The sequence below is a fragment of the Crotalus tigris genome, unplaced genomic scaffold (assembly GCF_016545835.1).
Source record: "Crotalus tigris isolate CLP2741 ecotype Arizona unplaced genomic scaffold, ASM1654583v1 scf7180000022411.5474196:2289641, whole genome shotgun sequence".
In the NCBI taxonomy this organism is placed as follows: Eukaryota; Metazoa; Chordata; class Lepidosauria; order Squamata; family Viperidae; genus Crotalus; species Crotalus tigris.
This window is the reverse complement of record NW_024099112.1, coordinates 435,460-447,568: the sequence shown is the minus strand read 5'-3', so window position 1 is coordinate 447,568 and position 12,109 is coordinate 435,460. Positions and strand designations below refer to the sequence as shown.

General features: G+C 40.0%; 1 protein-coding gene across 1 annotated transcript in view; it reads left to right on the top strand.

The window, feature by feature from the left end:
* The first annotated feature begins 4,189 nt into the window (after nt 1-4,189).
* Nucleotides 4,190-12,109, top strand: part of SAMHD1 (SAM and HD domain containing deoxynucleoside triphosphate triphosphohydrolase 1) — a 31,161-nt gene continuing 23,241 nt past the window's right edge. The window contains exons 1-2 of the mRNA XM_039319090.1: nt 4,190-4,487; nt 11,381-11,447. Coding sequence (XP_039175024.1) covers nt 4,280-4,487; nt 11,381-11,447 — 275 coding nt within the window. The 5' untranslated portion in view covers nt 4,190-4,279. The remainder of the gene's footprint in view (nt 4,488-11,380; nt 11,448-12,109) is intronic.

Genomic DNA, 12,109 nt, shown 5'->3' with positions numbered 1-12,109 from the left:
TCAGGGGAATGAATTACTCTTTTTCCTTTGAAAAAATTCTTCCAGTTACCAAAAGTGTTCCACCTATGGCTTTTGAAACAACAAACAAATGCTGAGGCATGTTATCATTTCAATTAGGAAGGAAATAAGTGCGGGAATGTGGATAATGACCCTTTCTTTCTTGCATGTTGTTGCACTTTTTAAAATTTTTTTGACATTATTTGGATTCCTCCCCCCTCACCTGGCTATGTTTGCTATAAATAAGTGTTATAGTTTCCTATGATTTTGAACACAAATACAAACTCTAAAATAGACTTACCACAAACAAGGTCAGTCACTGACTTCTCTCACATGTACAGACATTCACACATCTTTGTCCCATGTGCTTGATACAGCCTCACTGATGTGACGGAAATGTGGTCTGGATTCTTAGTTGGGAAGCCAAACTACATTCCATCACACCTATTTGCATCACTACTCCACCAGCTTCCAAACGGGGTACACGGCATGCCCTATCTGCCAGCGCAACCATGCCACTTGCATTGGCAGAAGGGGCAAGGAATTTCAGCTGGTAGGGTCCAGGAAAAGAACCTTTTCTGCTGCAGCACCCACCCTCTGGAACATCATATCACTCTTTAGGTGAGATCTGACCCCACCCTTTCAACCTTCTGTAAATGCCTCAAAGCCTTACTCTGCTGATAGTCCTGGGACCCAATTGGGAGTGTCCCATTCTGGACACTCCCAATTACTGGATTAGAAAATTAGAAGATTCTACTTTCACTCTATTGTATAGACAGCGTGCATAAATAATAAAAGATGACAACAATGGTGATAGCTTTTTTAATCCCAGAAAGCTGGTTTGCCCAGTTTGTAATGCCCAATGAAAACACTCTGAGGTGGAGATTACAAAATATTTTATTCTGTGCAGAAAAAGGACACAGAGATCATTCCAGTAGGGTGGTGCAAAGGCTACTCCCTCAATAGTACAATTTTTACAGTTAACTTCTCCATAAGCTCACCTTAAGTCAAGCCCTTTTAGGTAACTGTCCACATTACCTGAGTTCAGCCAATATTGCTTGGTAACATCAGCATTATTTAGTAGCAATCGGCATATTTGTCCCTAATTTCCAGTAACAGTATATTATACAAGTTCCTCTTTTCCCAAATTGTTGCCTTGTGCAATGATATGTCTGAGGTTTCACTTGAGCAAGCTTTTGTAAGCATTCTTGACCTTTTCAGACTAGCAGGTTACTAAGTATCAAGGCCTATATACTTCTAAGTTTTAGATTTCTAATATAAAGATATTAGGTGAGGGGGATTTTAGCCTTTCCATCACTTTAAGAAACATACAACTATAGAAATAATAAAACCAAGTATCAATTGATCAAGCAACAATTGATCATGGAGTAGTTTGCTCACAAAATATTTGCCCTTTAAAATTTAACAAAATCTAAAACTACAATACCAATCTGTCTTAAATGAGTTTTTTTTCCTCCTGTCTCTTGCTTTACTTTTTCCTGAGGAAGGATTCTTGAAAACTCAGTATTTGCACACATATTTTGCAATTTACTCTTTGTCTATATTCCAGATATTACCTCAGGGAAGGAAGGGTTTTTTTTTAAAAAAAAGTACTGTAAAATGCCCTGAAATTGTAATAGTTAAGCCATCAAGCTAGAAACCTGATGGCTAGTCCTGCCAAAGCCAGCTCTAGGAGGCAGGCAATGGCAAACCACTTCTTACATCTTGCCAAGAAAACTGCCGGGTCACCAGGAGTCAACACTGACTCCAAGGCTCACACTCATGTCTGAAAAGGGGTGGGTGGGCAGGGCTGAGAAGAAATGCAGAGAAGTACATCCGGAGATTTGGAGATGTGAGATTGCAAGACGGAATTACATAGCATATCTTGTTTTTAGATGAAAAAGTTGAGGTGAGGAAAGCCAAGGCTCAAAATGAACTAAAGCTTGCGACCAAAGTCAAAAATAACAAAAAAAGCTTCTTTCAACATGTAAAAAAACAAGAAAAAAGTGAAGGAAATGATTGGTCCATTAGTGGGTGAAAGTGGCAAGAAGGTGACAAGCAACAGGGAGAAAGCAGAACTATTTAACTCGTTTTTTGCATCTGTCTTTACACAAAGGGAAAAAACAGACCAGCCTATCAAAAATAGCGCCATAAAAAACAGAATAGAAACACAAGTTAAGATAGGCAAGAAAATGGTAAGTGAGCACCTGTCCAGCCTAGATGAGTTCAAATCGCAGGACCAGATGGATTACACCCCAAGGTTCTCAAGGAACTGGCAGATGTGATCTTGGAACCACTGAACTATATTTTTTCAAAGATCCTGGAGCACAGGGGAACTACCAGAGGACTGGAAAAGAGATGATGTAGTTCCCATCCTCAAAAAAGGAAGAAAAATGGATCCAGGAAATTAAGACCTATCAGCCTGACCTCAATACCTGGGAAGATCCTGGAAAAGATAATCAAACAATGCATCAACAAACACCTAGAGGCAAACAAAGTCATTACTAAAAGTCAACATGGGTTTATCAAAAATAGATCATGCCAGACAAATCTTATTGCATTCTTTGATCCAGTGACAAAGTTAGTGGATCAGAAGAATGCTGTGGACATAATTTACTTGGACTTCAGTAAGGCATTTGATAAAGTAGATCACAACCTACTACTTGATAAGATAGAAAAATGTGGGGTAGACAGAATCACCACCAGATGGATCCGTAGCTGGCTGACCGGCCGTACTCAGCAAGTGATCCTCAATGGAACCGCATCTACGTGAAGGGAAGTGTGTAGTGGGGTGCCCCAGGGCTCTGTTCTGGGCCCAGTGCTCTTCAACATCTTTATCAATGATTTGGATGAAGGGATAGATGGGGAACTCATCAAATTTGCAGACGACACCAAGCTGGCAGGAATAGCCAACACTCCAGAAGACAGGCTTAAGATACAGAAGGATCTGGACAGACTTGAACACTGGGCACTAACTAACAAAATGAAATTCAATGGTGAAAAAAGCAAGGTTCTACATTTAGGCAAGAAAAACCAAATGCACAAGTACAGCATAGGTGGCACTTTGCTCAATAGTAGTAACTGTGAGAGGGACCTTGGAGTCCTAGTAGACAATCACCTAAATATAATAATAGTAGTAAAGTAAATAGTAAAATTGAGCCAGCAGTGTGCTGCAGCTACCAAAAAGGCCAACACAGTGCTAGGCTGCATTAACAGAGGGATAGAATCAAAATCACATGAAGTATTAATATCACTTTACAATGCCTTGGTAAGGCCACACTTGGAATACTGCATCCAGTTTTGGTCACCACGATGTAAAAAAGATGTTGAGACTGTAGAAAAAGAGTACAGAGAAGAGCAACAAAGATGATTAGGGGACTGGAAGCTAAAACATATAAGGAACGGTTGCTGGAATTGGGTATGCCTAGTTTAACGAAGAAAAGGACGAGGGGGGACATGATAGCAGTATTCCAATATCTCAGGGGCTGCCACAAAGAAGAGGGAATCAAGCTATTTTCCAAAGCGCCTGAAGGCAAGACAAGAAGCAACAGGTGGAAACTAATCAAGGAGAGAAGCAACCTAGAACTAAGGAGAAACTTCCTGACAGTGAGAACAATTAATCAATGGAACAACCTGCCTCCAGAAGCGGTGAATGCTCCAACGCTGAAAGATTTTAAGAAGAGACTGGACAGCTATTTGTCCGAAATGGTATAGGGTTTCCTTCCTGAGCAGGGGGTTGGACTAGATGACCTCCAAGGTCCCTTCCAATTTTACTGTTATTATTATTAAATTTGTAACTACTTGAATGTGTATTTTTTAAAAAAGGATTACTGCCTTTTTATTTGAAAACATCGACAAGCAGGCCGATTTAGACCTCAGAACCTGGGTAAAGATATCCTTTGTTCTGATCATCCTGGATACAGCCATGAGCTTTGGACTGCTCATTTCTCGGAAAGGGGGCAGAGAAGCCAGAAATAGTAAAGGGGAGGACGGGTGGACGTGGGTGACGCTTTCCCTTGGTGGGCCGTGGTATCAAGGCCGGCTCTTATTCCCACGCGTTTCCAGCTCTGTTAACGTGGCAGGGTAAGTGCAGCGGGGCCGAGGCGCGCAAAAATTTCCCTGCATGGTCACCCCTCCCGAGAAGCCAGCAGCAGTCACGTGGCTCCCTCCCTCCTTGGACTCGCTGGTGGCAACGTGAGGTGGCAGCGGGGGGCGGGTCCGGAGCCCGCGCGAGCGAAGGGAAGTCGCTGCTCGAGCTTCTCCTCATCACAGCGGCGGAGCGATGTCGAACGATAACCGGGAAGGCGCCCATAAACGGGCCCGGCCCACCAGCCCGGCCGATGGCTTTCAGACGCCTCAAAAGCGCAGCGTTACCGCTACAGGCTCGGCGGATTCTGTTAAGCTCAATTTTCGATTCTGGGACACGGAGCAGCTGTGCGTCTTCCTTCAGGAACAGGGCTTGGAAGCTGCGGAGCTGCAGTGCTTTCGAGGTGCGGGGGAAAGCCGGCAAATGTAACTGCGGGTCGGGTCGCGGGAAGGTTTATTGAGGAGCCGCCATCTAGTGTTGCTGTGGGCGTTTGCCCGACATTTGAATCTTGCCGAAAGAGAGACTAGATTCGGAAAGGTTTTTGTTTCGAAGATTTTCTTGCACCGTTTGGTGCAGGGCGCTCCAAAAGTGATGCCCGTCTTCGCCAGTGAACATAGGACAGGCTCTTTTTCTACTGTAGAAAAAAAAAAAAATCTCGGAATCCAAAGGGATTTCCTCGACATGCTCCTAGCCACGGTACACCTGCCGTGTTTGGCTTCATCTGGTCTTCAGCCGTGAATGAGACGTCTTGAATCATTCTTATTTGTGCAGCTGTTAAGTGTTTTCTCCGCTATGCCAATTCAAAGGCAGCCTCAGCATATTTAAACTCTGCTACCGGTAGGATTTGTCTCCTTCTTATTCCCATGGTGGTGGTAGGAATGGGATTGAGAATGGAAGAACAAATTCCATAGCAATATAGCTGCATGCCTTCTCGAGGATGTTTGGATAGCACTTTATATCAATAGTAGGAAATGATCCAGATTTTCTTCTTTTTAGTCTGTGGCATGGGTAGGCAACCTTGGCTCTTTTGATGTTTGATTTTGAAAAAAACATCCAATTGCCTTTTTTAAAAAGAGGACTAACTGATCTAACAGGTCGTCTCTTTGTTTTTCCATCTCCCAAAGTGTTTATCTTCTCTTTCATTTCTTTTTCTTTTTGATCTTCAGGTTCCTTCTGATTCATAAAAAAAGTCCTTTCCTTTTTCTCTATTATCAATTTCTTTCCGTATCTTCCATTATCTATATTTGTTGAGTGGTTGAATCTTCTATCATAGCATTTGATTGTTCCACTTTCTCTGTAGAATTCTGTATAGATCTGTGGTGGTGAACCTATGGCACGTGCGCCGTCGCCCCAGTGCTAGGGCTTCAGCTGGGTTTTATGAAAACCTTTTTGCTTTAGGCCTGTGCCACCGTGTGCAAAAAAAAAAAAAGTTCAATTATTCAATCAATTTCAACTTCTTGCAGGAAAAAAAAAAGATCTCGCAAAGTTGGAACTAATTGATTGAACTTTTTAGTCCCACCCAGTCTGTGTTACAACTGCAGCCACACCCACCCAATGGGCCATGCCCACCCAGCACCCAACAATACATAAGTGAGTTTTGAGTTGCAGTTTGGGCACTTGGTCTCTAAAAGGTTCACCATCACTGGTATAGATGATTCTTTAGTTGAAGTCATAATCTGAGTTTGCATATCCAGGCTGCTTTCTTGTTTTTTCCTGCCTTTTCTTATTTCATCACCAATTGTAAGAAAAGTTTGGGCAATTGCTTTTAACATGCAAAGAGTTTGTTCCTGTTCTTCCTCTGTAGGAAAAGTTCATTCCTGTTCTTCTTCCATTGTAGTATATTAAGTTGAAAGCTTATAGTCAAAATGTCCACTAAGTGAAGAGCAGAGCTGAGCTTCTTGCAGCTGGTGTTTCAAGGTTGATTATATCTTATCTATTTTCTAAACTGTCAACAAGTCTCTCTTAGGCAGTAACAAGTTGAAATCTCAGGTTTAGCCACCAGGTGTCACCCCAGAATTGCTTTGATCTTTTCAGTTTTTTTCTTCTATTTTAAAAGAAAAACCCATATCTTCAGTAAAAATGGCGAATAAAAATTCGAGAAAAATAAAGATTAGAAAATTACAAATCTTGTAATGCCATCAATGTTAGGAAGTAGAGTTCCAATTAGGATCCCAGTATTTTTTCAACGTTTTAGTCAATCGCCGCTGTTTCTGGAGCAAAATCCCCCTTCCCTCTCTACAGGGGGGAAAGTATTTTAGTGGCTTGAATAGGTACAAAAAAGCAATTACGATTTAAGAGAGGTAGATCTCACCCAGCCCTTTCCATGCTGTTTTGAAGTTGCCAGATGGTGAGTGTGGCTTCAGCTGTCTACAGCCTAGTAATGAGCCATATTTCTATAGCCGGTCTTTCGTCCTCTGGTTTGTAGGGATCGCCGGCTCCAGCGGGAGAGCTACCGCTCTCCCGTGATCCAGCAATAGCCCTTCCTTGCTGGTCGCCTCTACAGGGTGACTTTTAACCCTTTTCAGGGTTCCCCCAGCGATGCAAAACTGGACGGGGAAGACGAGAATCATCTTCCGACCATCTATGGCAGCCGCGTAGCAAACCTCACTGTGAAGAATATTCTCAGCATCTGTTAGATAAAATTGCTTGACTGTTCTTGGAGTTAGTTGCTAACTGGGCAGATTTTTTGAAAGTAATTAGAACAGTTGAGCCAGTTAATGCAAAAGAATTGGACAGAATCCTTGGGGCTGTAAGCTCTACCACCTATATTTTGGACCTGTGCCCCTTTCTGCTTTGGTCTAGTGGTTAAGGCAGCAGGCTAGAAACCAGGAGCTAGTCTGGCCTTAGCCATGAAAGTGGCTAGCAATTTTGGGCCAGTCACTCTCACTCAGTCCAATGCACCTCACAGATTTGTTGTGGGGAAAATAGGACAAGGAAGGAGTGCTAAGTATCACAAATGAAGGCAATTGTATGTGTCCCAGGATAATGTTGCAGGATCCAATCTGGGTCAGTCACTGGGACCGGAGGTTTAGTTTACTGAGCTTTTGGACTTGTGCTGGAGACCATCCTCAGGGAACTTTTCTCTCAGCATGTGTCACACAAGAATGTCTCTGGTGAGAGAGAAATTCCTTGAGGATGGGCTCCAGCACAAGTTCAAAAGCTCAAAAGACTAAACCTCTGGTCCTGGTGACTGCTCCAGATTGGATCCTGTCGTATTATGTATGCTTGCACCTATAAAATAAAGCTGGGATGAATAAATAAAATAATAAAAGTAAAGCCTCTGGTTGGGTCCATGTGATAATCAATGCTTTATGTTGGGAAAAGCTGGTGCTGCCCACTTTGAAGGAAGTATTGATATATGCCTCCTTCTCAAGAGACCAGGAGAGGTCATCTGATATCATGCAGTGTGTTACATGCAGATCTTGCAAGCCTCCCTTGCTTCCTAAGTGGGTTTTCCAGATAGATCAACTGCTATAGATAAGGCACAAATTCCTGTTCAACAGCCAGGAAATAACTAGGGACACACAGAAATCACTTTCAGGTGAACACTGAGGCACAATGTTTTCTTTGAAATACACAGAGACATGGTTAAACTAACAACAAAACTTTACTGGTATAATGTATAATACTGTCTCCTTCACACACATACCAATGTCCTTCTAAACAAGGCTGCCAAGTCTGAATCCAAAGATGACTCTAGGAATAGGCTAGGTTAGGATCTCTTTTTATTCCCCAAAGTTCTTGCTTTGTTGGTTAGCTGGGATTGTATCTTTTTTCATGCTCAGGCCCAACTTCCTTTGACTGGTTCAGGTGACATTTTTCCTTTGTTTTCTTAATGGCTTTATTTCTTATCTATTTTCCTGAGGGATCTTTCAGTAAGATTCCTGGCTTTTGTCTTCTCTGCTTTTGCATTTGATTTATCTTTAGTTACCGCAGCTTCAGCCTAATCTCACAAGTGTAGTATCAACATGCTGAGGATACCTAATTATACATCTCTGTTTCTTGCTGGCTAAGTGATACTATCCTGGGATTGGCCTAGTACCTGCAAGCTGCAAGGGATTGGATAAGGAAGAACCAGTTTCAACTTAGCCCTAGCAAGTGGGTCTGGATTTTTGGGACTCCTGATTCCAGGAATGTGTCATTTTGATTCTTGCCAGGCTAGTGTTCCACCAGTCACAGCTGGTGCGCAGTTTGGGGCTACTCGGGGACTTGTAACTTCTGCTTGAGGAAAGGTGGTAGTCCTGGCAATGGGGGCCTTTAGACAGATCCATCTCATACACCAATTGCAGTCATTCCTGGACTGGGATAGTTTGCTCACAGTAACTCAAACTCTGGTCATTTCCCAGTTAAATTACAGCAATGGCTCTACATGGGAATGCCCTTGAAGATCATCTGGAAATTACAACTAGTCCAGAATGTGATGGTATTTGCAGTCCTAGATGTCTCACATTTTGTCCACATTTCACCACTATTGCATGAGGTGCAATGGCTCCAGTTTCTTTCCAGATAGTGTTTGTCACCTTTAAAGTCTTAAATGTCATGGGCTTAGGCTACTTATGGATCCCCTGTCTTGAGGGTATCTGCCCATGCTTCTAGGTAAAATAGAATGGGTACATTCTAGGTCCCGTCTCTTAAACATTGTCATCTAGGGACCTAAGCAGCACATCTTTTAAAATGAATTAAAAATGGTGTGCTATTGGTTTAATTCAAGACGAATATGTAGCAAATCAGATTGTATCCCAATAGCTCATCTTAAGCCATCATTCATTCTATCCAAAACATAGGTTCCATCATGATAAAAGGAAAAGGGCCATTTTTTCCAATGGGAACATTTATATGTTTACAAACATGCTATTATGCTGATTATTTAAAATGAATTTCATAGAATTAGTATTTATGTTGCTCACTTTGTTTCCTATTGGATGATGTCCTGACTTTTGATTTATACTGTCTTTGGAAAAGCAACATCAGGGCTATTTTGTTACAGTTACATCAATGCAGCAATTGTTGGCTGAGGCTATAAATCATTGAAGAAATGGCTCTAGATTGCTTCTAATCCTGCCTGTGGAACTTACCCTTACCTCCAGAAGCAATCATTTCATTTACCTCCTAATGTTGCTACAGCCAATTCTTAATTGATTGTTGCTAACTTCTGAATACTATTTGAATTGAAATCACCTGGCAATAATCTTGCTTTCTCTATCTTTCTGTGAAATGTCTTGCTTAGGTTACAATAGAGGTCTTCAAACCTGGCCCTTTTATGACTCATGGAATTTCAACTCCCAGAATTCCTCAACCAGGCATGCTGGCTGAGGAATTCTGGGAGTTGAAGTGCATGAGTCATAAAAGGGCAGAGTTTGAAGACCCCTGGGTTACAGTATAAAGAGCTTTTAGGTAAGTGGATTAGGAAGTTGGAATTTAAGTTCAACTCTGTTTGCTAGGAGGTTCTTCACTGGGTGAGTTTGGGCTATTAGTGATTTTTTGTAGCCTACTCCTACAAGCCACAGGTGATATATTAAGTTTAAAACTGATGTCCAGCTTTGCTTACATACAGGCAATCTTTATTTATTGTATCTGTGATATCTGAAAAAATGTGATTCTAGAAATGAATTGCTAGAAAATATAATTCAAATTTATCTGAGGCATCCTTGCTGCTTTCTGAGCTTGCTTGTTTTCTTGCAGACATTTCATTATCCAAACTAGATAACTAGAGTGCTAATAAGGAGTGTGGTTTGCTGTCAGTTTATATGCTAGTGGCTTGCCCTGTCAGTGTTCAAATTTATCACATTTTAAACTGAAGTTTTCCTAAAATGTATTATGATGATAATTATATTAACTTCTGATCAATCTGTAGGATTTTAAGTATAATTTTTATGAGTTTGGCTATAAAATAATTACACTGGGTAAATACAGTAGAGATTTTGCAAATGGTGGCTTGCCCAAGTTGGAAACTAACCAGGGTCAAGTGTGGGATGGGAGACAGCTAGGCTAAATTGTGTTGAAATTTTATTCCTTAACAAGTTTGTCATGAATTGAGATTAAAGAAACAACAGGCATGAAATTAAGTACTTTATTTTTCAAGAGTGATAACTGCAGAGCCCCCCTCACCCATTCAGCACACATTATACATCTTATAATCAACCCTCCTATGAAATATCACTCCCTTATTCAATCACCTGTCCTTACTAGGGCCTCTAACTTTTCTGAGAATACATTTATCTAAAGTGAAGCTATCCTGTGAATGCATACCTTATCTTATTTCCTTGGGTAAGCTATCTTTAAGGCTTGTGAAAAGTAAGAAAGCCAACAATATCTTAAAAAACAAAATGAATCTTAATAAAACTGTAATTGTCAGCTGCCACCTTAATGCTTGCTTGTCCTTTGCTAGAATACAATAACAGACTGCCATGTACTATGGGGAGGTAAGGAAGGCAAGGGGCAAAACAAAAGTGAATGCTGTATCTCTTTGAGATTCTGCTTCAAGGTCACCTGGCATACCAGCTGCATATCTTCTAGTGCTTGGATTGACCATTACGAAAACATCCTGTCTGAACCTTACTGGTCGCACAGGGGTGGGCAATGGGAGGCAGCTAAGAGAGGTAAAAATTGAACTTAGAGATTTTGGTTCCCGATTTTCAGTTCTGGCTATGCACTACTGCAATGCACTTGACTTCTAATAAAATTATAACTTTTTCAACAAATGGAGCCAAGGATCATTTGTATTTAGAGGTTTAAATTTGTGGCAGGTCTGACAGTAATGCTCTAATAAAATATCTTAATACTTAATAACTGGCAAGTCAACATTTCAGAAGAAAAAAATTAAAGTAAGCAAGATCAAACTACTTTGCAAGTAGCAAATCTTCAGGGCACTGGCAAGACCACATTCTTTACTATGTAACTTCCTTCCTGTATCCACAGGGAAGTTTTGCAATGTGTATTGGAGATCTTCTGATTATGCTAATTTATTCTAGGGTAAATGCAATATTCAGGTTTTCCTATATTTATGGAACAAGAAGAATCACTCTTTAGAATAACATGAAGAATTAATTTACAGGATGTACCTTTAATTCTAATAATTTATTAAATATTTATGTTGCCTGGATTATTAGCCTCTTCATACTCTATATTTTCATGACTTCTCTGAAGAATTTATGATTGCATGAATCAAAGCAAATACTGCATATATTTCAGGGTTATTAATGTATATTCATTAATTGTAGTCCTGTAACCTCCCAAATAATTTCAAAATGACAATTTCAGAAAGAAATGTTAAAGTGTATGTATTTAACTCCCTAGAACATAAAATAACCGGTTCAACTGTACCATATCTCACTGAACCTCATCTTGAAAAAATGGGAATTCGGTAAGCAACTTTTTTATTTATTCAAATTGAAGGAATTATAAGAATTGTATGTCTTCTGCATCTGCAGAGCTCTTTGGTTTTGCGTTATTCTTGTTTGCCTGAAGTGACTTTAGTTTTCAGAAGCTGACTTTAGGAAGATTTTTTATATTGCCTTGGTAAACAAAAAAACTGGAAGACATAAAAAAGCAAAAATACAAGCAAAAACAAAAAATAAAATGAAAACATAATACATACCAAAACATTTTAAAACCTCTGTTTTTAAACTTTGCTTATACCCTGCCCACACACAATGATATAAGTTTGTCTTTCCATTGTGTTGATAGACAGCTAGTTCACACATCATTTATCCAAAATAACAAACATGGAATACACTATCTACATTGTGACAAGTTTCTCTGTTACATGCTGTCATAATTTCAAGGATAACACAAACTCAACAGTATACTAGCAAATGTTTTTATTATAATAAATATATATATAATAAGCAACTTTTCTTAGTGAATAACAAAATAAAGATTTTCCCTGATGATATAGCATTGTGTTATCTTTTATTGTTAGTAATATCTTACTTTTAATAAGAATTTATCTTACTATATATTTTATCTTATTATCTTATATAATGTTGTCCTTTTAATGCTATTTATGTTCTTACTATGTTCCTT